The 27,856-nt window shown below is 39.0% G+C and overlaps 1 protein-coding gene across 2 annotated transcripts; it reads left to right on the top strand.

The window, feature by feature from the left end:
- Positions 1-27,856, top strand: LOC115433701 (cytosolic phospholipase A2 zeta-like). 2 transcript variants are annotated; one of them, XM_030155160.1, is made up of 30 exons: positions 1-135; positions 2,933-2,957; positions 3,687-3,762; positions 5,420-5,553; positions 7,068-7,181; positions 7,615-7,655; positions 7,781-7,826; positions 8,175-8,229; positions 9,428-9,576; positions 11,884-11,931; positions 12,651-12,692; positions 13,244-13,288; positions 13,491-13,541; positions 13,741-13,791; positions 15,526-15,576; positions 15,716-15,766; positions 15,905-16,012; positions 16,162-16,196; positions 16,282-16,420; positions 17,169-17,305; positions 18,114-18,336; positions 18,539-18,662; positions 18,796-18,933; positions 19,022-19,120; positions 22,007-22,051; positions 23,336-23,503; positions 24,607-24,642; positions 25,002-25,198; positions 27,108-27,282; positions 27,492-27,856. In XM_030155160.1, the coding sequence occupies exons 1-30, from the start codon at positions 113-115 to the stop codon at positions 27,695-27,697; spliced, it is 2,832 nt and encodes a 943-aa protein (XP_030011020.1). In that variant the 5' UTR covers positions 1-112; the 3' UTR covers positions 27,698-27,856. The 2 variants fall into 2 exon arrangements, with proteins under 2 accessions (XP_030011020.1, XP_030011021.1); XM_030155161.1 differs by lacking the exon at positions 24,607-24,642.

Here is a 27,856-nt window from a genome sequence, read left to right as displayed (position 1 = left end):
GTTCACACCTTACAACGGGACCAGAGTCACTGAAGAGGATTCTGTTCTGGATATCAGTTTCTGCTGAAAGTAAAGTATTTCTGTCACGAATCACAACCTGGTATCAGGGAGGATGGATAATGCTCAGCCGGAGAGGTAATGCACACACGTCTAACTGCACGTTGTTTGGTTACTTTACTTTACAGTCATTTTCTCTTGCACTGTTATGTGCAAATGAGGCATCATTTAATAACTTGAAGGTGTAACACATTTCCCAAAGTTTGTCCGATTGATCTGCCATTGATTTGAGGTAAAAAAAAAACAAAAAAAAAAACAACTGATCAGATGAGATAAACATGTGACATCTTTACTCACGGCTAAAATCAATTCACTTTCAATTTTCATGAACTTATATTTTTGTCATTTACTTATAGGCATTTCCTGAGTGTATCTGGCTTTCTGTCTCTTCTCTGGAAGTGGTTTAGCAGACTCCGCCTCAGTCTCCACACAGCTCTGCCTCCTGTTAATCACTTTCTCTCTCTCCTCTACTCATCCTCACATATATGTACATGCTTTTCAGTCGTCATGTTTGCTCTTGTTTGTTCTGGTGTTGATGGGAAGTACAAAGCCTCTGTGACCGATCTTTGATGAATGAAACAGCGCCGTTGCTGTTTGGAAAATGTTTAATTGAAAACCGAGCTCATATCTGAGTGTTGAACGGTGTTGAGCTCAGCCAGAGATCCTCCATTTACTAAGAATATGATTTTCTCTTCATTCGGTCTCTCTGTGCATACACATTTTTTTCTTGCACTTTATTTTGTTGCTGCTATGAACATTGCATTTCCCGTTGTGGGGTCAGTCAGTCTAATCATCTATCTGATCCAGGGCTGTCCAATCCTGGTCCTCGAGGGCCAGTATCCTGCATGTTTTAGATGTTTCCCTCTTCCAGCACACCTGACGGTCATTATCAGGCTTCTGCAGCACTTGATGATAGGATGATCATTTGAATCAGGTGTGTTGGAAGAGGGAAATATGGAAAACATGCAGGATACCAGCCCTCGAAGACCAGGATTGGACACCCTGATCTAATCCAAGTGGGCGTGATGGGAGTGGTTCAACGTTTTGTAGGTAAATAAAGCAGATTCATAAGGTCTCGACAGAAATAATAAAATATCATGTTTTTATCTGTAAATAGCTGTATTTTATTTTATATTTATCACTGATTCTTTTTCACCTCCGTCAGATGTGATGTGAGATCTTACAAGCGTTCACTGCTCAGACAGAAACAGGTTTCAAGTCCACTTTCCCCTGATTCGTGCATCTCAAAAATGTCATTTAATGTCATAAAGTTCAGAGGATGTGTGGCTTATGGAAAATGGGCCCAGGTTTTGCTTGACTGATTCTGAGGAGAAAGAATCTGTTCAGTTCCAGGATCTGTTGATACTAATGAGGTAGGGCGACGAGAAACCACGTGACACTGGAGCAGGAAGTGACTCTGCAGTGAAACCTGGGTCTGAACGGTGTAGGTTTAGAATGACAGTGGTTGGTGCTGCGCAGCGTGTTTTTAGGACATTTCTGATGGAGGAAAAAACCACATCATTTCAACACCGTAAACAACAGTTCAGTTATGTGATCATGTAGAGCAGGGGTGTCAAACTCGTTTTAGTTCAGGGGCCACATTCAGCTAAATTTGATCTGAAGTGGGCCGAACCAGTAAAATAATAACATAATAATATAGAAATAATGTCAACTCCAAACTTTTCTATGTGTTTTAGAGCGAAAAAAGTAAATTTACATTATGAAAAGGTTTACATCTACAAACTATCTTTTCAAAAGATGTGAATAACATGAACAAACTGAAAAAATAAGTGTAATTACCTCCGCCATGGAGGTTATGTTTTTGCCAGGGTTTGTTTGTCTGTCTGTTTGTTTGTCTGTCCGTTAGTGTGCAACATAACTCAAAAAGTTATGGACAGATTTTGATGAAATTTTCAGGGTTTGTTGGAAATGGGATAAGGAAGAAATGATTAAATTTTGGTGGTGATCGGGGGTGGTGGGGCCCACGGGGGGGGCGCAGACCAGAAAATTTCATCAAAATCTGTCCATAACTTTTTGAGTTATGTTGCACACTAACGGACAGACAAACAGACAGACAGACAGACAGACAGACAGACAGACAGACAGACAAACAAACCCTGGCAAAAACACAACCTCCTTGGTGTGGGAGGGCCCATGGGGGGGGGGCCACTGATCAGCCTTGGCGGAGGTCTGCGCTCTCCGAGTGCTTCTAGTTTGAACAATATTCTGCTTCAGTTTATCATTTACACATGAACATTATAACTTACAGATCACAGTGGGTCTACAAATACACAAAACATTTAATAACAGACAGAATCTCGTTAAAATTACAGTTACTTCTTTTAAGAAATTTCAGGTTGTTCATATTTGCTCAGGTTATTTACATTTTTTGCGAAATTATACTTTGTTTTTTGTGTAAATGCATGAAAATATTTACATTCACAAAGAGAAAAATTTGGAGTTTTCATTACTTATATGTTATTATGATTGTATTTTACTGGTTCTGCCCACTTCAGATTGAACTGGTCTGAATGTGGAACCTGAACTAAAAGGATTGTTAATATCTTAGTGTAATTTTTGCATTTCACAAATTCATCCCAAGAGCCGGACTAGACCTTTTGGCGGGCCGGATTTGGCCCCCGGGCCGCATGTTTGACACCTGTGATGTAGAGGAACGTGACATTTTCATACTTTCTCATCAAAGAGTAACATTTTATTGTTTAGTTTGTGGAAATCTGGGACGTATTGAAGTCCAACTGTTTATAATGAAATTAAAGTCAAATGTGTTATTTCAAAAAGTGTTTTTATAGAATAACTTAAAGCCTGTCTTTGCTTTTCCTACAAATTTCACATGTATGTTTCCTTGTTCTTTTAGGGACAGTGGAGGAGATCGTCACTTGGTGAGTTTTTATTCATTTAAAGAATGTAAATAAAACAGGATTGACATGTTTCAAATGGAGCATAATTGAACAGAATAGTTGATTAAAGTTAAAAGTCGTTCAGGACCAGATATTTTAACGCCAACATTTTGTCATTACACAAATAATAGAATATTATATTGATTACAAAAAGGGAGACCTTTTGTACGTAGTACTTGATTTATTTTTTATGCATAGTTAAGTTTATTCTTTTATTTAGTCTAATAGTTTCAGTTGTGAGGAATTTGCAAAGAATTTCATTGCAAGTAATATCAAAGAAATCACTGTTTCTGCTGTGTATATGACTAAACTTCTTGAATTTCAATATTTATAGATTTAAGTTTTTCATTTCAGTTTATTTTGTGGTAGTTTCATCTAGATGAATTTAATGGTTTCAGTTGAGTTTGTCCTTGTGTGTTCCTGTTTTTCAAATTTTAAGCCTTGATTTATAGAAGCTGAAAAAGGTCAATACCATTTCCAAACTCGTTGACACACATTGTACAGACATTATCATGGTCACGAGGAAGCATTAACACTGGAGGAAAATGAAATCAAGCTGATATGACTTGACATTGAGATTCAGATGAGTTCACGTTCTGTGTTCAGTTTTTGAAAACTGATGTGAAGATAATAAACATCTCAGGAATGTGAAGAACACGGAGGAAGTGGCCTGGACTCGACTGTTGAATGTCCTATTTGTTCATTCAACAGGTGGAATCTGTTTCCTACAAGACGCTGACTGTCAAAATATTGCGTGCGGAAAATCAACGGCATTTCAGCAACTTGAGTGAGTGCATCGTACCTCAGTTCATTTGAACAGACACTGTATTTATCTGTTACCCACACACAGACTGGACTCATCCAGGTGTTTGAACTGTACAACCAGCTGTTCTGAACATGCATCCATTCGTCATTGGCCAGGGTTTGTGCTTTGTGTTGGATAGTAGAGATGATTCTGACAGCACTGGTGTCAAAGATGGACCGTCCACTACTTTATGATTCAAAACTTTTGAACCAGACAAGTTTAAGACCAATATTCCACATGATTGTAAAGGTCTAAATGCCATCTTAGAAAGACTCAAAGGGAAAAATTTAGTTCCAAATATTTTTACATGACAAATATCAAAAACTACTGCGTCATGATGGCCAAAAATTATGTTTTTTTTTTTTTTTTTTTTTTGCAAGAAATACAAAGTTCTCCAAAGTGAAGTTCCTCTGACATTTTCATCCTCAAATGTATTCAGTGTAAACCTTAAACCCTCTATTTTACAACTGAATAATTGGTTAGAGGAAAAAAATATGTGATCAAACCTAAATAGGAAGAGTTTAGACAAGTGTCAACATCACAGATGGACAACTAAAGTAAATATCAAATTAAACATTTCTTAATTTCAATTATCAATGTTATATACTTTTCTTTTTTTTCAATATTTACAACATACAAATAATATTAACATTATATTCAAATGTATTTTGCACAGATATATGCATTTATTAATTTTAAACACTGTGTGTTTAGAATACTAGCGGCATTGTACCCGTGGTGCCATTGCAGATAGCATGATAAGTAGAACTTGTCTGCCACCACTATCCATTTGTAAACTACCTTTTAATCATGCATTGTGCAGGTAATAATTTGACCCAGCATGTGAGGCATGAAGGGAAGAGCATGTATTTGTTTGTCCTGTCAAGCATGATTAAATTCATGCAGCGATAGTGAACTGCAGCCTTCATGTTGTAGCGTCGTCTGCTAGCAGTAGAAATTTCATGAACGGCAGCAGAACCACTTCCGAAAATGGAGTATGGTATCAGGGATAAAGAATTCAAAGTAGAGAGAGGCTAAAATCTCCCAGCATACCTCACAACATTTGAATACGGACATAAAACTGTGCCTAGTAGACAGTCAGGTAATGTTTGGATTCATTTGGTGAGTTTGGCGGCGATCGGGCCTGTGAAGGCTGAGGAAAACCCGTACAAACGTCCTCCTGTGCTGCAACATCACTGGGACACAGAAACACGTATTATATAGTAGGATGACATTAATAATATAAGCGTCAAATATTAATGTATTTGGAATAAATTTAGTTTGTTTATGACCCAGAATGACGGCACTAAATTGGGTCACTTTACAAACATTCACACTCATAAAACTCCTCACGTTTTTTTGCACAAATTTTTTCTCATTTCAAAATACATTTTCCTGAAAATCTAATTACCTACCCAAAACTGTTTTGTGTAGATTATTGTAATTAGATTTTTTGACCAGATGTTATCCTTCTCTTGACTTTGCCCATCAGCAGCTTCTTTTATTAAAGCTTCAGATTCTGTCCCTGTGAATGTTGTAGCCTGTTTAACATCAGAACACACGCTGAGGCGTTATCTAGTCTAAAGAGAAAGGCTGAGTCAGTGTATGGATTAATAAAACACTCTCTTTTCTCTCCCAGTTTATCGTGGCTGCTTCGTCACCGTGTCTCTGCCTACAGCGTCAACAAAAACCTTCCGCACAAAGACTGTGTACAACTTTAAAAACCCTGTGTGGAATGAAGAGGTGACCTACAGGCTCCCAGACAACGTCAAAGTAAGTCACTCAATATCACGACCACCTGAGCGAAGGCCGGTATGAGGTAACGGCTGTTTCCACTCCTTCAGTCCTGGGAATCACCCCTGCACTTCTGTTTTATATCAGTTTACACTCTACTGTTCACTGCAGGATGTGTATTTATGTAAAGCTGTTTTTACTAACCTGAAATGTTTTTGTCACTGCTAATTTTAGTTTTTGTCTTGGTTTTCATTAGCATTTATATTCCTTCAGGTTCAGGGGCCTTTGAATCATTTCAGATGTGTGTAAATCAGAGTGTATGAGACGGACACAGTGATGACTAGGGCTGCGTATCGGCAAGAATGTGGAGATACAATACAAATCACCATACTAGGATCACAATACGATATTTCACAATATATCATGATACTGTAAAAACGGTAGTTTTTTGTTTGTATCTTTTTTTAAATTATTATTTCCTTGAAGAATTGAATTACAGCAGAAATCTGCTCAAATACTAAACACATTTTTATTTGATCCCAACAGGATCTAATGTTATATCACAAAATGTTCCTGTGTTCAAACTGAAATTCTGTTTTACAGACATTACAGTTTAAGATCCTGTTCAAATGTTCAGATTCTGTTAGCTCAGAACTAACATCAGAACATTATTTTAGTTCAGTCCCAACAAAGGAACTAACATTATTTAATAAAAGAGTGTTAAATAATAATAAATAAAATATAAACAAAAAAGAAAAACTAAAATGAACCTCCACAATATCTGCATTTGAATAAATACCTAAAAATATCGATGCAGTACTTTTTAATATCGATACAGTATTGTGAAAGGAAATATCACGATATATTGCCGAACCGATATTTTCGCACACCCCTAGTGATGACGCTTAAATACTGCATTAAGTCAAAGTGTCTCAACCCCCCCTCATGGTGGATGGTGGCACCATCGCTCATAACTCCTACCCCCTCCATGTTATTCATTGACTTTGTCCAAACTACTCGAAGTCCATATCTAATAAATTTTGTCCCAAAATAAATTTTCTGTTCAGTTTATTTAATGCTGTTAAAAATGGGTGATCGACCGCTGTCATGATTGATCACAGTCAGAAAAGAGTCAGGAGGCTGATGAACACCGTGTCTGTACCCGACAGTATCTGATCTGAAAAAGACAAAAATCCAGCCACTCACTTGGTTGGAAAAGTGATTTTTTTTTAACCGAGTGCCTGGATTTTTGTCTTTTTTCCATTGTTCATGCCCTCTCCATGAGCGCCTCTGGTTTGTCTAATACCAGCAACTCCCTGTGAAATTGTGTTTTTGTCTTTTTAGTGTCTGATTTGAGTTCTAATTCAAGAACATAACTGTGATTTTAAAACTTGTTGTGACATGACATTTGGGCCACAACGCCCACCTCGTTTTCAATGATTGGAATGAACAGCTAGATGGCAAATGAGTGACATCATCTGTCCTTGGAAATAAAGTTGAATTTGTGTCGTTGTAAAAGTCAAAAACAGTGCGTTTTTCTTCTGTATCCACAGCATGTTCTGGAAATCCAAATGTACGCTGTGAGTTTCCTGAGGACCATCCTGCTGTGCACAATCTGGCTCGACAGTCACTTCACGGGGAACCCGATGTCCAAACCTGGTGCAGAGGTACAAAGACGACCACACATAACATTAAATGAGTAGAAGACGTAAACATTATACTGTAGCTGTACTCTAAATAAACCCAGGCTGATCATCTGACCCTGCCCTTCAGGCTCAGCTTGGTTCAGGTCCAGTTCTTCCTTTGACCAGTTTAGGTCGGTGCAGACCAGGAACCGTCCAGACCTGTGTTGTGTTCTGACCTGGTCACCATCACAATCAGACCCTTTCAAAGTCACCCACATCCTCATGTTGCCCAGTTTGCTCTTTCCAACACATCGTTAAGGTTTAATCGTCCATTTGCTGCTTAATGTAATCCCACCCACTGGCATGTGCCTTTTTATACAACAGTCACAATTGTTACCTGTGAGTGTCGCACCTTTATTAGTTTATTCCTTATTGTAAATTATAAATGCATTTCTCTCTTATTTTTAAATGACAGAAAAAATCCAAACTGCTGATGGACATCGAATGGTCTGATGAGTAAATGAACTTTTACTTCACACTGACAGTATTAACTGTAGCTATACAATAATATTAGTGATGAAATATTTACAGAAGTGAGCTTTCAGCCTCATCATTGTCTGATTGTTGTTGTTTTTTGGCAGAGATGAAGCTGGAGTCGTTGGATACCACTCCAATGGGATTGTTGTGGTAAGTCTTGAGCTGTATGAGGTTCATGTGGTTCACATGGACCTGGATCAGAGTCAGGGTCCAGTCTGACATCAGCTCTACCTTCATTCAGAGTGAAACACTCAACACTATAAACAGGATCCAGCAGAGCCTTGAAAGAGAATAAAGGTCTTATTTTTAGTTTTTCATGTGTGAATCTGATCTGGGGCTTTTAATGAATGAGTGTTTTAATCTTTTATTCAATTGTCTTTTACGTCTCATGACAATGACAATGTCCATTAGTCCTTACCTTATTTAATTTGTCTATGTCACTGTTTTGGGTTGATATGAGAAATGAATGAATTCAAGCCTTTATTCTGTGTCGTCCAGGCTGCTCCACTCGCTGATTTGGATGTTAACCTTGAGAAGCCGCTTCAAAGAAGGAGTAAGTGACCGTCGTTTTGTTTTTTTAGTCTCTGGATCTGTTCTTTCTGTTGCTTTTACCACTGATGTACAGCTATGATTTTAACTACTGTTGTTCTGCTGTAGTTGAATTTAAAAAATCACAGCCTTTAAAAACGTATTAAAAACTAACTTGAACACTTTGTGACATTTGTCATGTGACACAGCTCCATTATCTATGTTTTTTTTCTTTCATTTTTGTCATTTTTAATGTTTTATTCATAACGTTTGTATTTGGGTAGTAAATGATAACAGTTTGTTTTTCATTGTTCTGTCTTTTGTAATTTTTCTACAGGTTACTGTTTTTTTTTTTGGTCATTTATCATTTCAATAATTTATCTGTTTTTTGTCATCTTTATTTTCCTTTTTTTTGTCAGTATTAGGTGTCTGTCTTCGTCTATTTGTCTTGTTTTGTGTTTCTTACATAGTGAATCATTTTTGTCTGGTCATTGTTGTCGTTATTTGATGTTTTGGCTTAGACAGAAAAGAAAACATGGAATGTCTAAAAACACTGTTTTTGACAGTACAATGGCATAGATTTTGATGTAAGAACTGAAGTGATTTTGGTTATTATCAAGAAAACATGTTAAATGGATAGATATCAGCTCTGAAATTAAACTACTATGAGCTATTTTAGTTGGTATTATATTATATTATATTATATTATATTATATTATATTATATTATATTATATTATATTATTTGTCCAAACAAATATATCTGTAGTTGGACCAGGCATTAAAATGAGCAAGAACTGAAGAAATCAAGTGGTGGTCTAATTTTTTTTTCTGTGACTGTATATGGCCGTGCAATAGAATGTGTTATTGTGTTATGTCAGAAAACTAGGTTGTATTTCACTTTTTCACCAGCAGGGTGCAGGCGTCTTGAAATGAGCTGAATGATGATGGTTTCTGCTGTTCATTTACTGGAGTGAACATGGTTATTGAGATCATTTTAATATGCTCAGAATTTTTGTGTGACTACTACAGTAATTATGTAGTAATATATTATTAATATATATTACTGTATAGTTAGTGATGGGACAGGTTCAGATGATCTAAATGAACTGGATGTTTAGTCACATTACGTCCTGTTTATAAGCTGTTAACATGATCTCAGGTGTTTTTGGAGTTAAATATGTTCTTAGTATTCTCTTGCACATTTTCTTTTTTTGTCTCTAGATGTTAAAGACAAGTTGCTGAACATAAATGGATCCTATCAGGAGTCTCAGACACTGCGTTTAAAGGAACCTCAAAAACTGCGTTTCTACATCAACAGAAACTTGGAGACAGACCTGGAAGTCCAAGAACGTCGTAAGAGTCTAAGGAAGGTCTGTATGGACATTTAACCCAAGACCGACTCTAAAATCAGGTTAATGACAGTCAGACATAATGCTTAAGCATTTTTAATCTGAGGGGTTGAGTAGTTGTGGTGTTAGTGTTGGAAGGAAAGTGCAGATTTTTTTTTTTTTTCTCAATATATGTGCTTTATTTTCATATACAAATTTTACAGTATACAGAACAAACAAATAAACAAAAACAGGCCACAACAGTTACAGCATCTAGGCTCAACCTTTAGATGAATAAAATTCAGACAAGCTCAGGACAAATTAAGCAAAAAAGTCAAAATAAACGTACTTAAGTATAAGATTATACAGGTTCAAGGATTTCTGTGATTAACAGAAACATCCCATTTTTCCCAATATTTTTTTTTACATTTGTCAGTAATGAGTCTTAATGAGAAAGTTGGCCTTTCTATGTCATAAATTTCATTCACAACATGTGTCCAGTACAGGAGTGTTGGGGGATCTTTGCACATCCATTTTCAAGTTATGGCTTTTTTGCCCCTGCCGATAATTTTAACAAAATATATCGGTCTGATTTCCTCATTTTGTGAGGTAGGAAAAGCTTAGATTCTTAAACAACAATAGTGGTTCACCTGCTGTTGACTCATGAGTTTACGAATGAGAATTCATGTTTAAACTCCTCAGGTCATTTTTGTTTTCCAAAAATTAAAGGACATGGAGCAAAAGGCCTCTGGATGTAATGATTTATTGCCTTTTTTAGTCTTTATTCCTTCGATGGGATATTTTTCAGCATGATTTAATGTGGATGTGCTTATATTAAACATTTAGATCATAATTCACTGACTGAGAACAATCACACTCACAAACTCAGTTAAAAGTATCATTGAAAATGACACCATCTGTAAAGTCACTGGACTGGATGTGATAGGATGGACTTCTGGATATTCTAAACAAAAGACACTGACTCATTAATCTTCCGTTGGTCAGTCTTTATTCAAACAGCGCTGGGAGACACGCAGCAAAGTTCTCCATGAATCTTTGTTGTCTTTGTCCTTTTATACCTGATGACTTGGGTCTCCAAAATCCCCTGGCCTCCTTCCAGTCCATCATCTGGAACTGGATTTCATACCTAATGATTTTACCCACATTCCTTTGGTTGACATACATATGTAAAAAACTGTGTCACCTCCACTTATCATCTCACACACAAACTAACCACCTTACAGGATGGCTTCTACATTTAAACTGCTGCAGGTCATCAGGTGCATATAGGGATGTAACGATATGAAAATTTCATATCACGGTTATTGTTACCAAAATTATCACGGTTATCATTAGTATCGCGACACTGTTGAAATTGTGCTGAAAACGTTCAAAAAGTACTAATACGCACTCTGAAATAATTTAACGAACTTGTATTTTGAAAAAGAAAGAAAGAAAGAAAGAAAGAAAGAAAGAAAGAAAGAAAATTAAATAGTCGCAATGTACTTTCTGTTAGCAGAAACATTAAAACATTAACATGTAAACAATCAAATATACAAATGTGCATTAAAGATGGAACCTTATGGACACTGTTTGACCATTTTCCAGATCAAGTTACAGTTGTTTGAGTTTCTTTTTGATAGATAGATAGATAGATAGATAGATAGATAGATAGATAGATAGATAGATAGATAGATAGATAGATAGATAGATAGATAGATAGATAGATAGATAGATAGATAGAGCCTGGAGTGCTGCTGCTTGTCCAGGAAATGTGCAGTACCATGAGTTTTCAAAGTGCGGTAATCAAACACAGTTAAAATGATCATTAGAATTTAAATGGTTATACTAATTGTCTGGAATTTTACTGCAGTTTATCGTTATACCGGTAATCGTTACATACCTAGGTGCATATGAATATAAACCAGTCTTTTACAAAACAGATCCCAAACATAGGGTTCACGGAAACTGTCTAAACCTGAAAAACTGTATTTTCAGAGTAAAGAATCCCATCATCAGGTTTGAGGAGCCCATGGGGATTGACTTATGTAGGACTGTGTAACACACATTAGAAATAAAATTAAGGAGGTTAGGAAGTCTGTAAGAAAATGTAGTTTTTTCAAGGTGAAGGTGAAGGTAAACTTTATTCTCCCCCGAGGGGCAGTTTGTTCTACAGCCAGCAGTATCACACGGACAATAAACCAACAATAAATACAATAAATAGTCCATTAAAGACAATAGCACCAACATTACAAAGAATTATTCAGCAGAACAATGGCTGCCGGAACCAGAGAATTCCTCATCCTATTGGTCCTACATACTGACAATCACATGTTTGTATTTTTTCAGGTTCTGCGCTGGTATCTCAGACCTGTGAAGTGGACGGTCAGAGGCGTGGTAAACCTTTCTCTTTTATTTGTCATTGTTTAGGGACAAATCCAAACAAGGTATTAATATCAAGAATCTGACGATGCAATGCACAGAATAACGGGGTTGCAATATGAAACATTGCAAATCCAACTTAAAAAAAAAAAAAAAAAAAATCTAATTCTAACAAAACTCTCAGTTTCTAAAGAACACACTAGCGTATTTATAGTGTGGAATTTAAGATGCAACAGAATGTAAGTTAAAAAAAAAAAGCTTTTACAGGATTAAAAGTTATTTATATATTTCCAAATTGGAGATAATGTGACCGTTTGGAAGAACTGCCCTTAAATAATAGTTTCAGATCAAATTATGTTGCTTGGATTTTTCTGTGAAGCACGAGGTCGATGGTTCAAGTGAAATAATGACAACTCAGGCAGGGAGCAGCATTCTGTCTGCTCCTAGCATTGGCGTAAACCAAACCGTAAACTTAGCTACCTAACTGTGTTTGGAGTGATGACTGAATCAGTAAGAATTAGATGATTCCTTCCCAGACACCACAGGTTTCACTCTTATAATTCCATCCATTTGCTGTTTCACTAAAGCTAACAGCATTAGATCAGTGATGCTCCCCTGTTTGTTGGGTTGTGCAAGTATTTCAGATGATTCCTCTAAAACTTGATGCCATGTACAGTATGTTGATTGTCTTTCATGTTATTGATAGACTGACTGTAGTGTTCTTATTTTCCCAGTTGTTCATTCCAGTTGCCGTTTGGATTCTTCTCAAATGTGTGGTAAACATTCCTCCTTCTCTTTCTACGTCCTACACATTTCAGTTACTTTACTCCTAGTGTATAAATGTTAAAGGAATCAGTGTTGTAAAGCTTTTGTCTAACATTTGTCCCTTGAGGCTCAATTCTTCGGCAGTTATTCCTAATTCATATAAATGGATCGACTGCATTATCAAATGACTTTCTATTTACATTATTAATAGATCTTACAGATAAGGTGTTAACGAACAAAAAACTCTGTAGTCCAATAAATGAAGCTGAAAAGGCTCTGAGGAAGTTGTGATTGGTTTAATAGTAATAAATTCTCTGTAATTAAGTCAAATTTCCTAATTTTCAACAGTAAAAGGAACTTCACAGTACAGGTATAAATATGGACTATAAATGAAGGGTCTGTTCTGAAGGTTGTTTGACTGGAAAGCAAACACTGATTTCATTCCTATGAAACTTCTTGACGTTGTTAACTGATTTTTGATCAAGCCTAGTTCTTGGGGTGGGGTTACCCTAACCCTTAACCCTACTTTATTATTGACTTTGTCCCATTGTCTTATTTACAGCTTATGTGCCCTGCACTCGCTTTGTGGAGGTTTCTCATAAATCTGGTAAACATTTTTGTTTCTCATTTAATGTTTGGGAGCAAATGAGGGCATGTTTTGGTTTCCTTACTCCCTGTATGAATACAGCTTTCACATGAGAACATATCACAGTTATAGATTCTCTTTTTTGTATAGTTGTGTGAAACATACACATTTACTGTGGAAGAAAAGTCTTGTGTAGTGACTTTTTACTGTTTTGTTTTCCCAGTTTCGAGGACAATACAGTCTAGCTGGTTTTTGGAACGGTTTCAAATATGTGGTAAACATTCCTCCTTATCTCCACGTTTAAGAACAAATTCAGACAGGTTTTGGTTTCCTCACTCCACGTTTGATTTTACACTTTACAGTTACAGGTTTCCCAGTGGGATTCCACTTGGTGTTTTGTATTTGATTTTTCTTTATATTTTCATAGATTTTCATATTTAAGTCCTGTTAATTAATTATTACTTTATCTTCAGGTTTTCCTCCGCTTCCTTGGACCCCCAGTGAGGATGTCTCTCACAGTCGTGGTAAACATTTCTTTGTCTCTTTCAGTGTATTAAGAATAATCTAAGACATTAGGTCAGTCTGTCCCATGGACTGAACAGTTCTGTTGACACAGTGGTGGCAGTAGCACCGTAAACCTCCATTATGTGTAGGATACAGCAGCTCAAGGGGCTTATTTTCCTTGGTAGGACAGTTAAACTGTAAATCCAGCCAGATAGAAGGGTGTCATGGTTGAAATCTCCAAGAATTACAATAAATGCACCGGGATGTTGGATTTGTGTTCTGGCAGTGGTCTTATGGAGGATTCTAGAGAGAACGTCCTCTGTTCAATATGTCTCAGACCAACTGCAACAGTTCAGTGTCCTCACTGCAGAGCTTTTCCTTGATGGTAATGACACATCTCCTTCATCCTCCACCTCATAACTGTCCCCTTACATTTATTTGTCTGTTTGTATCAGAGTAAAGCCAGGTAAATCCATGGGTCAATATATACTGTACTTTCCAGGCTATAAGCCGCACCTGACTATAAGCCGCAGGTGTCCACGTTGTAACATGAGATATTTACACAGAAAGATGGTAAACAGACAGATTATTTAAATATTTATTTCCATCCCTTCACTGCTTTTTTCCAAACAGTGCCTGTAACATGGCAGTAAAACAGCAGGAACACGGCTGGTTCAAAAACCCACAAAAGTCATTGATCTCTGTCTTCATCTTCCTTCTGCTCATTAAACCACTGCAGTCGTCTTCTTCAGTATCAGAGTTGAACATCCTCACAAAGGCTCAGTCACACTCCTTCGTCTCTCTTCTGTTGTCACTCTCAGTGGCACTTCTGTGCAGCAGCTCTGTTTGCTTCTTTACAGACACATCAATTGGTTTTAACTTAAAAGCTGCATCACATGCATTTCTTGGTGTGTTTTCCTTGATGAGGGTTTGTGCATGACACACAAAATGATTGTTAAGCTTCAAACTTCTCCTCTTCATCACCTCTTCCACGCGTCTGTCTTGCTTTTGTGCTTCCTGCTATAGTGCCCCCTGGAGGCCGTTAGCCTGTAAAAATCTATACTTGAGCCACATTGTTGTATAAGTTGCAGGGTTCAAAGTGTGAGAAAAAAGTAGCGGCTTATAGTCCGGAAAGTACGGCAACTGAGGGATTTTTCTAGTTGCCTTTACAGGGTAACATAGTTGACATTTTTGCTATTTTCAGGCCTAAAATTAACATAACCATAACACCACATGGCATTTTAACAGAAAGATTCTTCTAAATATCATATATACAACTGAGTAAAATAGAAAGTTATTTATAAAGATATTGTAGTAACACTGTTGACATAAGAGTGTCATAAATACACACTTGACTCACACTTTTTTTTATATTCAATAACTAAGAAAGAGACGAAAAAACATACGTTGGAGTCTTGTGTTTTCTTCAGGAGGAAATGACATGTGGAGCAGGTCATGTGATTTGGAATCCACCTTTTTATTCCATATAATTTGTGTGGACACATGAAAAACATCTGAAAGATGGCCCTTCAGCCTCACTACTACTGCCGCACCTGTACACTCTAAGTTTGAAATACTAGTTTCAATGGTTTGTTGTTCAGTCTGGGATGTTAAGTCATACCCACTGACTTCATACTATTGTCTGAATTTAATTTAATTTAATTTAATTTAATTTAATTTAATTTAATTTAATTTAATTTAATTTAATTTATTTATTTATGTAAAATTTATTTGATTTATTTTCCCCTCCCCAGGTTTCCCTGATACGGCTTGGATACAAGTTGTGGAAAGAACCAAACTACTGGGTGAACATTTCTGTTCAAGAGCAAATTAAGACTTTTTTAGTTTCTGTATTCCCACCCATTTTTGAATGATGAGGCAATATTTTTTCATCCTAGTGTTCTTGAATAAGTTTTCACTGACTTTGTATCATTGTTTCTGCAGGTTTTAGTCAAATACATTGGAGCTATGTTGTGGCATTCAGTGAAATCCCTGGTAATAAAATAAAATTCCTTCCTCTCCAACATATGTTACATCTTAATAATTACATGGTTTACGTCTTAATAAATATAAACCGTGGACTCTTGGATTTATCTGTTTTGTAAAATGGTGTTTTATTGCTGTGCATTTCAGGCTAAGAGAGATGAATCAGACACTCACGTTACTAAGACGTTGGCGTCCATTCAGCTGGATCCACTTTCTGGAAATCAGAAGGAGAAGGTTTCCCTCAAAATTGGAAAGGTAAGACCTCAGTTTGTAGGACTGTTGGCAAATACCGCAACTCGGCTTTATTTATATTGAACCTTTCTCACCAAATTCTTACGCAAAGGTTTAGTACTGTTTATACTCACCAGGAGTAAATATAATAAATTCTTAAATTACCTTCACAGGACATGGTTGATCTAGACCTGGAAACAAATGAACGGTGAGACGTATCTTACACAGGAAGACACACATCTTCATGTATTTGTATGTTGTAAATATGTTCACCGTTTACTTTTCAAATATAGTGAGGAGGAAGAACTCGATGTTCGCATGGAGTTTGATATTCCGCATGAAGAGAAAGAGTTTCTGAAGAAGAGGAAAGTTGTGGTGGCACAATCTCTACAGAAACTTCTAGGCCTCAAGTGTCCACTTAAACCTGATCAGGTGAGATTAATGGGACAAAGACATTTTTGAGGGTTCATAACTTAATGTGGTGTCCAGCTGATGTGGAGTTGTACCTTCACTAAGCCCCACCCCGTTAGTTAATATTGATACATCTGGCAATTTTTAGTACTTTGCATGACTGGCATTTTCAGTGTAGTCAGAATAATGGTCCAAAGGAAATAGTTAAAAAAAAAAAAAAGTCACAGAAAGAATTAGAGGAGCTTTTTTCACAATATCATGTTAATTTTATTAACAGAACCCCTAAGGTAAGACACGGTTGCTCTAGTGTTTTTAAGTTACTCATTAATTGTAAGTTAGGTGGTTTCATATCTTTGTTAAATAAATGGTGTAACCACATTAAAAGAACACCGTTTAGAATGGTTTCAGACACATTCATGTTAAAAACATGAGGTAGTTTAATAACCCATTAACATTTTAAAGTATGGTCTTTGCTTCTCTGCTCTTGTTGATGAGGCCTTTTTCTCAGTGAGATCTCCAGTTGTGACAATAATGCTGAGGCTAATCAGGCTGTGAATTGTCATTTTCAGGTCATTAGTGGCTTATTTTACAGATAAAGGAGACGTGAATGATGGATGTGCAAATGGGGCAGCGTCTGTTCATCAACATTCACCTACAGGATATAGACAGTTTCATGTTGTCGCTTCAGTCTGAGCTGGATCTAACCGTCAACCACAATGCGCTGCACCTAAAGAAACGTGTATCGTAACAGGGTTTTACCTTTGTTCAGGTCCCGACTATAGCTGTGGTGGCTTCAGGAGGAGGAGCCAGGGCCATGACAGGTCTGCTCGGCGGTTTAAAGGGGCTTCAGGACATGGGAGTCCTCGATACTGTCAGTTACATCACTGGAGTTTCTGGATCCACCTGGTGAGTGAAATATATACTTTAGATCCCACTAGCGGTACACTCTGAAGATTTAAAAAACTGAAAAAGTTTGAGGATCATGTTACTGCTGAGGAGAATAAGAAGACAAACACTGAAGAAATCAGGAGGGAGTTAAAGGACCATGTGCCCTATATGGAAACAGGCCATTATCACAGACAACAGTGACATTAGCCCCTTTTCCACAGCGCTTCTGTTACGGGAATATTTTGCCTTTATTCCAGAACAACATCTGCGTAAACGAAATGGTGGATCATTTGGTCCCACCTTTATCGTGGTTTTGTAACGCCTCTTGAGGTAAAAACAGAGCCGTGATAAAGGTGGAATCATGATTCTGGAATGCTATGTAAAAGGAACACCTCTTGTTCCGCAACTAAGGTGATGTTTTGATGACAGCGACCCCCATGCCTGAGAAACAGCGGGCGCATATGGAGGCACGGGCATGGATTCTGCGGCTACATGCCATTGTCACCCATGGGATGAAGCCACAGGACCCGTGGCATGTAGCCATGGCACCTGGGATGGCTGCCACAGAATCCATGCCAGTGTCTCCATATGCACACTATACGCTGTGCTTCATCACCGTCCCTTTGACTGGGGAATGCAGGTCCACTGTGTAGAAGTCCAGCCTGTCTCACCTCTGTTACTCCTTTGGCTTGGCTGTGGAATCTCTGTGTAAAAGTGGCTTGACTTGAGACTTGATAGAAATTTAGTTGAATGTCCAAATCTTACATATTAACATATAATGACTAATGGGATTGCTTTACCTTAACCTTATTTCTCATGTTTACAGGACTATGTCTTCTCTGTACAGAGACCCAAACTGGTCAAAGCAGAGCTTAGAGAAGTTCATTAATGATGAAAAAGTACAGATGACAAAGAAACTCTCAAGTGCCTTCTCTGAAGAGAAGACTAAGTATTATATGAAACAAATGGAAGAGAAAAGGAAAGCTGGGTACATGCAGTCATTCAGTGACCTGTCGGGCCTGATCATCGAACATCTCATCTTCGGGAAGGTGAGAAGTTGTTCAGCATCATCTGTGTTTGTGAAATGACTCTTGGACTCATTCATTGGTTCATATGTAACTTCATTCTCCAACCACTTATAAGAGCACTTTTAGTTTTCTGGGATTCATCAGTATTCAGACTGAATTCAGTAGGTTTCACTGAAACGTGGAACACTGACTCATTTTATTTGATATGTGTCTGAAATAACAGGAAACAACCTACAAACTGTCTGACCAGAAGGAAGCAGTGGCTGAAGGTCAAAATCCTTTACCAATATACACTGCCGTCAATAAGAAAGAGGACGTAATGGAGGGGGAACAGAGATCTGAATCTGGTAAACAACCTGTTTTTCTTCATTCTTTTATGAGCATACATTCCAGTAGTTCAGCTGTTTATGAGTTGTCAATTGGAATAAAAACATGCATTTATAAAGAGTTGAGTGATTTTGCGATGCATGTTGTTTTCAGAGTGGTGTGAGTTCACCCCCTATGAGGTCGGACTCCTGAAATACGGTGCCTTTGTCCAAACTGAAGACTTTGGAAGTCACTTCTTTCTTGGTCACCGTATTAAGAAACTCCCAGAACTCCGCATCCCCTATCTGATCGGTCAGAATTATTCATTTTTCCAAATTCACATGGTTACAGAATCATTTAATGTTTTATTAAAATGCGTCATCCTGTTTCAACCTTTCAGGGATGTGGAGCAGTGCATTTTCTCTCAGTGTGAGTGAGTTGTTGGATTTTGTGATTGGTCCTCGATCGAAGTCTTCCAAATCAGAGAATGACAGTGAAGGTAATGTTTACTAAGATACCCATCAGCCAATGGGTCCATTGTCTTCTGTACATCAAAAAATCCCTGCATGCACTTATCATCCATTTACCTCAAGAGATTACCACAGAAAGGTGCTGAGTCATGTATACTTTTTACCTCTGTATTATTTTTGTACTTCTGGTGTTTTCACACATGGGTAAATTTGTTATAGCACACAGTGTGCTGGTTGTACACCCATTTTAGTTTTAGCAGTCCAGTCAGTGTTCTTCAACACACAGGATGAAACTGTGTTTTAATCCAAAATCAAAGTTCTAAAGGAACTGAACAGTTTTCATCTCAAATCTTTCAGGGACTCCAACATCTCAGGAATCTGAGGAAGAGGAAAAGAGCAAAGATTGGAGCAAATTTTCATTCTTTTTTATGTATTTTGTTTGAGTTTTGCAGGTATCATGATTTATGACGGACTGTTTTTGTTTCTACTTGTTTTACTTTGAGTCGTTATTCCCCTGCCCAAGTTTTGCTGTGGTATCGCAGACCTGTGTTGTGAAGTGCCATATTGGTTGTAAACCTTTCTCTTCTTCCTGTCAGTGTTGAGGAACCAATCCAAGCTGCAGTCTCTTGTCAGCCATAACCACCTGGAGCTGGTCTCAGCTGTTCAGGATTGAGCCCAGTGTTTTGTAAGAAATAGCGTGCTAATGATGCGTGAAAACCATGGTAGCCTACTTCAGTGTGGAATAAAGTCACGTGCCATTTCTTAGCAAGAGCTTTATCCATCAGCTCCTGGTATTTGGCTCTCTTCAAACTGACTGGCTAGCTTGTCCTCCCAGGGCACAGTGACCTCAGCAATTAAGAACCACGTTAATTCAGAGAGTGGAAGATAAGCTTCTTCTTCAGGTCCACATGCATCTCCCAATCAGAAGCCTGCTGCAAAATGGATGACAGGTTCGTTGCAGTTTTACTTGCTCTCAGAGCCTTGTTCCCTTCCCTCTGGAAACCGATGCCTGTGGGTAGAGGAGCCCCTTTGTTGGCTTTAACTCTCTGGAGAGCAGTCCACTTGGCAATCTCTGTCAGGACTCTGTCATGCCTCCATCTGTATCGACCATCAGCCAGTGCCTTGGGGCATCCTGATAAAATAGAACTGGGGGTGCAGAGGGGGGTTCTGCACTGCTTGCAGCATGGATTCTCCTCCTTTCCTCAGATCTTCAAGTTGTTTGGAGTTGGTAAAAGATCAGCCATGGCACGAACAAGAAAGGTCAACTTGCCCTGACCGGTTCCCAAAGTTCTTTCCACAGTGGAGAGTGTTCTAGTGCATTATCTCACTGTGTCCATTGTGTCTGGGAGGAAAGCCCAGTTGCTTTTACATGGGGTCTTCCTTTACTGCCACTCGGACCCTCTGTACTGGAAGCTCCCCTGTGCCTTTAGCGTTGGCCCTGCTCCAGCTCTTGATGCTGTAGTTGCCAAGGCCTGGTTGCCCTTGATAGACCACACCAATGATCTCCTGGTGTCTCCAGTATGTTTCTGCCTCTCTTACCTCCTTCTATGTCCTCCACTTTCATTTCTTTCTGACGTTCTGGTCCTCAGACAATAACAATGTGCTGACAGCCCTTGCCTTTGTGGCCTTGTATTCCTCTGCTGCAGAAGATATCTGTAAGCTGAGCATGGAGGTCCTACTGTACAGGGTGAACAAGTTGAAGGATGGTGGAATGCCAAGCCGTCTTTGAATGAACCTGTTGCATGATTTCTCCATTGTCTTCACTTTAGACATAAGGACAGGAATGGTCACTGAAGTCTAGGGATGATGCCATACTGGAAGCACCGCACCTTGAGTCTTCCGAGCAGTTGGCAGTCATTGATTCTGTTGAGCCAGGTGTTGAGTTGTGCAGAGGTGTCGTCAAGGTTGTCCTTGTCTATTAGGGTGCTGTCATAGTAATTTCCCAGGCCTTGAATCCCCTGCTCCTGGATAGGTGGAATAGCAGCTTCTCGTATACTGAAAGTGGTGTTGGACAGCTTTCCTTTCAGGATGCACAGACTCTTAGGGCCTGATTTACTAAAGGTTTGCATGTGTAAAAACGTGTGCAAACTCGACTGCACACGCAAAAGCACGTTGAAGCTTATCTACTAACAGGGCGCACCGAGGTTTGCGCCTCTCAAATGGGCAAAATAGCTTGTGCAACCCATTTAGCATGTTTGCCTTCATGAATATGATATATGGACATTTCTGCCAGAATTATTGGGAGGAGTAAATGCAAATATTTATTAAGCGCGTGCAATGTGATTTACCAAACCTGAAACTGATTGTGGTGGCTGATTTTGCGTCTATATTTAGTGTGTCTGAAAAGCAGGTTTTAACTGACACAGCTTTGCGCAAAACTGGCTGCAGTAGTTGTTGCGAGGAGGAGGCATAGGCACAACCAAAGGCAATGCAGAGAATGAATCTGTTCTGATCACATCAACATTTTTGGAATGACAGAAGAAAAAAAGTGATTTGAAACATATGGCCCCTCATTTTATAGGCCTGCCCCCCCCTCCCGGTTCCACCAGTGGCATGTCACATTAGGCCAGGACCCGACTCCAGGAGATCTCTCTCTCTCTCTCTCTCTCTCACTCACTCACTCTCTCTCTCTCTCTCTCTCTCTCTCTCTCTCTGTCAATCACTCACAGACTGAACAGGACGGGTTCTAGCGCTGCACAACACACACACAAACAGCGCTGTCCACAGTGTTGTGACTGGGCTCCTGAACCGACTGACAGTGTTTTTTTGTCCTTGCTTCCCTGATGACCTGGCTGAACACCGCTGTGTGCTCTAGACATCCAGAATAGCCTGGCACAGCTCGGCACACTGCCTCTTAATCCCAAAAACTAAATTCTAAAAAAGAAACTGAACATTTTTCATCTCAAATCTTTCAGAGACTCCAACAGCTCAGAAATGCAAGAAAGATAAAGAGAAAAAAGGTAGGAGCTCATTCTCAGTCTTTTTTATTTTTATTTATTTTGAGTTTTTCAGGTATCATTTATAACGTGTATTTGTTTTTGTCTCTACTTGTTTTCCTTTCAGTCACTATACCCCTGTCCAGGTTCTGCTGTGGTTTCATAGATATTCGTTGTCAACATTTCTTTTTCCTGTCAGTGTTTACGAACCAATCCAAACAAAGTATTACAATGCACAGACACACAGAGTCCATGGTAGAACTTCAGATGTGACCACAAAAGTAATGAAATACGTGTGGCAGGGATCCTTTAAAAGTTTTTAACAATATTTTTGTTTTTTCACTAAAACTATATAGGAATTAGGGATGTAAACAATTAATCGACTAACGATTAATTGTCGGTAAGAATTTGCTCGATTAAATTATTAATTGTCGGTTAATTGCCCTTGGCCACCTGTCCACACCAGTCCGAAGGCTGCCGGTTTATCCGCACTGCGACGCCGTGGCTGGGATAGCCAGTCATTGAACCGGATTATGGCGATGAGTTAGAATGTCTTTATGGACATGGTGGACCAAACACAGACCAGCCCGTCTGTTTGTGGGAGCGGTGCACCCCCGAATAAATACATGTGCAAATGTGGGGTCAGTATCGGAGTGTTTTCCCTGGAGGCTGGTCTAGTCCACAGTCAGTGAGACAGAAGTTGAAAACATCCTTCAGGCTCCTGATTTGGGCCACAGGTATGTTTGTAAAGCTTCAGGTGGTGGAAAAGATAAATGAGTGAAAAGTTTCACTTTCACTTCTGCGGGGGCACAGACTGCACCGCCCTGTACCCCTATAGTATTACAAGTAGGTACGGAAAGGGACGCACGCGCACGGTTACCAGCGAACATGCACGTGTGGCCGAGTAACCCACCACCACCACTGACGAAACACGCTTGTGCACCCACCCACCCACAAACAAAACGCACGCATGTATCCCCCTATTCCACACCACCACACCAACAGGTGAATTCCACAGGAAACAGACTGTATCCAATGGTTCAATAAATCAATCATTAAGGAACATGACATGTTTTTTTCATTAAGTATATAAACAATATTTAGCTTTTATTCTTATAGACCGTATTGAAAAAGAAATACAGGTTCTCAGGAAAATTGCCGCTTATCAATTAATCATTAATTGATAAGGTCAACCAACTAATGATTAATGAATTAATCAATAATTTGCATCCCTAATAGGAAAAAGAACTATCTTTGTGAATTTTGCACAGGGTCATGTTTAATTTATGGTTCATTCTGTTTTTATAGACTCCTCTTCTTCAGGACTAATAGTCAAGCGTCCAGTCTCCAAAATGACCTCATTTGTGCATCGTCTGTTCGGTAAACGTCCACTCGTCACTGAAATTTACAACTACATGCACGGTGTCTTCATGCACAAGAACTACGACAAAGACCCCAGATTTCTGGCTTGGAAAGGTAAGCAATGACCCAACTGAAATAAACCGATCAGTTCAACTGAGTTAATGTGGCAGCAGTGAATGGTATTATTACAGTACAGGTCACATAGACATTATATCCACACGTGGACTGAACTTTATCTGCTTCTATAGACACGTCCATGTCTGTCTGAAGTGGTTGATCCTCTAACGTAGTTCCACTTATTGTTAAATCACTGAAGCTCAGAGGGTCAACTTCCACATAATATTAGAGCTCCTGCCCTGGTCAGTCATGAGTTATTAATTCAGCACAAAATGTATTACACCACATCTACACTAGGGGGTGCTGCCAAACATTTTTACTAATAATAGAGTACAGGGGTGGCCAACCCTGGTCCTGGAGTCACTATCCTGCATGTTTTAGATGTTTCCCTCTTCCAGCACAACTGATGGTCATTATCAGGCTTCTGCAGAGCTTGATGATAGGCTTTTCATTTGAATCAGGTGTGTTGGAAGAGGGATACATCTAAAACATGCAGGATATTGACTCTGCAGGACCAGGGTTGGCCACCCCTGGCATAGTATATAGGAACAGTGAATACATTTGACAGATGAAGAGGAAGGTAAAAGATGATGCCCGAGTCAGTTGGAAACAGATGATTTAATGTGAAGATGCATACTGGGCCAGTAGTAGCAGCAATACTACAAAGGCCTGGAAGTTTACCACTGAACCACCGTGGAGGACAAACTTCTCCAAGAAAAAAAGTACCATTCTAGGAGGTAGAAGCCAGAATTTATGAGCTGCACATGAAAGCACCATAAATCTGAACTCTATGGACTCTTAGTAAAAGGAGATGACAGAATCAGAAAACAGGAAGCAGAGATAAAACATAATATCATAGGAATAATAATCATAGTTTTACAATCTTAAGTGTTTTAAGTATGATCAGTTCTACTTGTTAAATGGATGAAATCTTAAAGATCTGAGTCTACTACATATACAAAGGTGTACATACTGCATCTGGAGGAGATGATAGTGTCTTGTATGCTGCTTCTCACATTTCATGAATTGGACTTATTATAATTGCTTCTGTACTCTTTTTTTATGCTTAACCTCAGTAAAATGTGTGTGAATGTTTTCAGGTCAACAAGACCAGACGGACAGTACTCAACAAGAAGGTGAATATCTTTGGTCTTATGGTCCTAAACTCAGATCAGCTGTGGATCTGATGGATGTAGTTTTTTATGAGGATCAAGAATAGTCTCTTTAACAACAGTTAACTGTACCTTATCATTGCTGGTTTTGCTTGAACAAAAACACTGGAAAATATCTACAGTGTCCAATTTTTTTGAATTCCCTCAAATGCACTTGGTCAGAAAGTTCCAGTGAAATAATTCCAAAAGTCAATCACTATCCAATCCAAACACATTCATGAGTTTTACTCTGATATTATTGAACTGTTACGTTCATACTGTATGTAAAACATCTGCAAGTCTTTAAAGCACCGTTGACATGTCCCTCATTGGTTCCTGATCAGAGAGTCAAGCATTAGGGCTGAGTAAAGAGAGACACCCTGACTCCTACCCCAACGAGCTGACGCCCAGCGACTCCACCCTGCAACTGGTGGATGCTGGTCTGGCCATCAACATCGGCTGTGCACCGATTCTACGGACAGAGAGGAAGGCCGACCTCATCATCGTCCTCAGCTACTCATGGGACATAGACCCACTTGCGGTAAATAAAACTAAACACCACCAGTCAATCTTTTATTTTATCTACGAGATTGATTACTGAGGGTAGGGTGAGGAACATCAGACTGGACTCTGCCTTCCTGTCAGGGGACCCTTATAGGGGGTGGAGTCATATAAATAGTCTGATACTTGGATCTCACTCAGTCTAGTGCTATGGTCCCCACTTCCACTCTGTCGAAAAAGGTTAAAGGTGAACTCGCCTCATTATCCCCGTAGGGAAATTCAATCTCTACATTTTACCCATAGTGCACACAGCATTAGCATTAGCATCAGCACGTAGCACACAATAGCATCGGTGACCTGCCGTTGACAGCGTTCAGGGACCAACTCCAGGTCTTCATCAGCACCGTGTTCAAGGAGATTTAACCCTTAATGTACCTGTTTTAATGCTACATTCCAAAGTGCTGGGAGGTAGAATATATCTGACTTGGAGTTAACTACATCCCACCTCAAAGCATTCAAGATGTTGAAGATGCTGATAGATAGATAGATAGATAGATAGATAGATAGATAGATAGATAGATAGATAGATAGATAGATAGATAGATAGATAGATAGATAGATAGATAGATAGACAGACAGATACTTTATTTATCACAAGGGAAATTCAAGTGTTCAGCAGCTTTAAATACAGCACAAGAAGACAAAAAACAAACAAACGGACCAAACAGACCATATATAAACAACAAATATGGAAGAGCACAGATCTAAGCTCCTGTTTGCTTTGTTACTGAAAAGGCATTCTGACTGTCGACAGTACGGTGTTCTCACATATGCACAAGAGATGTAAGAGGCCAAATGACGGATAAGCTAATTAGTACACAACGTGAAGTTTTGGTTTTTTTTTTTTCATTGTGAACTTGCACACTGCGCCCCCATTGTTGTGTTGACATCACGTCGTAGTTCGTGGTGAGGTCGGGGTACTTCGATCTGGCCCTACGTTGCAACTAGGACCTCCGGCTTCGACAGGCGTTCCAATGCATTTTACTGAGTTGGATGTCAGAAAGTTCCCACCTCCCAACACTTTGGAATGCACCATAATGGAGCACTAGGAGCAGAGAAAGAACAGGTAGCCTCCACACAGAAGGTTCCAGGTGTGGTTCTCAGTCCGACCTAGAACCTTCTTGCTGTGAGGTGTAACTTCCATTCACTATGCCGCCAAAAGGTGTTGCAGAACTAGGGATGTAAACAATTAATCGACTATCGATTAATTGTCGATAAAAATTTGCTTGATTAAATTATTAATTGTTGGTTAATTGCCCTTGTCCACCTGTCCACACCTTTCTGAAGGCTCCCGGTTTGTCCGCACTGCGACACGGCGGTTGGCATAGCCGGTCATCGAACCGGATCATGGCGTTGATGAGTTAGAATGTCTTTAAGGACATGGTGGAGCCAAACACAGACTGGCCCATCTGTTTGTGGGAGCGGTGCACCCTCAAATAAATACATGCACAAATGCGGGGTCGGTATCAGATCAGAGCGTTTTCCCTGGAGGTTGGTCTAGTCCACGGTCAGTGAGACAGAGGTTGAAAGCATCCTCCAGGCTCCTGATCCGGAACACAGTATGTCGAACATTATGTCCTGCAGTCACCCCTGCGGAGGTTCTGTTTTTATTGGGGTTTGTCTGTCTGTCTGTTTGTCTGTTAACAAGAAAACTCAAAAAGTTATGGATGGATTTAAATGAAATTTTCAGGAAATATTGGAGGTCTGCGCTCTCCGAGTGCTTTTCTAGTTATTCCTGTAGACATGTTTTTTTTTTTTTTTAAATACTCTTTACTTTAATGTTTTAAATCACTTTTACAGTCTGTAGACATGTTTTACCTTTTTTGTGAGCTGACCTATGAAACTGAAATGCATTGTGGGTATGTTTCATGTGGCTGTTGTGTCATCAGGTGGTGAAACTCACATCCAGTTACTGTAAATCCCATGAAATCCCCTTCCCCAACGTGGACGGAACTCTGCCAAAGCAGGAGGCGTACGTCTTTAAGGATGAGGACCAGGCTGAAGCCCCTATCGTCATCCATTTCCCACTCGTCAATGTCACCTTCAGACATTTCAAATCACCAGGTGAGTCTGGAATGTTTCTGGAACCTGTTGGAAATAATAATGGGTAGTTTGTCCACTTGGAGCTCAGCGGTTACTGTCCGAGCTTCAGTAACGGGTTGGCAGTTTGACTTTTCCCTGGTTTTTATTTTGTGTTCCTGGACACAAAGTCATTCAGATGAAAACATTCTCCTTGATTCACTTGATCTGCTGACATCATTGTGACGTTACAGGTGAGATACGTAGAACGCCAGAGGAGATAAAAGCTGGCAGACTGGACGCCAACAAATACAGAACCAGGTACCTGGTCTACGACAAGAAGCACTTCGAGTCTTTGGTCGACCTGACGCATTACAACGTCATCAACAACCACGAGATGATGCTGAACGTCCTCAAAGACGCCGTCCGCAGGAAGATGGAGAAAACAAATGCACATTAACTGGGTTCATCAACGCCTCGGTTCATTTAAATGGATATAATAATAATAATAATAATAATAATAATAATAATAATAATAATAATAATAATAACAATAATAATAATAATAATAATAATAGTAATGCATTTTACTTCCTCCGCCAAGGAACAGCGGAGGTTC

This window comes from Sphaeramia orbicularis, chromosome 15, assembly GCF_902148855.1.
Source record: "Sphaeramia orbicularis chromosome 15, fSphaOr1.1, whole genome shotgun sequence".
In the NCBI taxonomy this organism is placed as follows: Eukaryota; Metazoa; Chordata; class Actinopteri; order Kurtiformes; family Apogonidae; genus Sphaeramia; species Sphaeramia orbicularis.
Note: the sequence above shows the minus strand (reverse complement) of the source record. Positions and strands in the feature narration are given on the sequence as shown.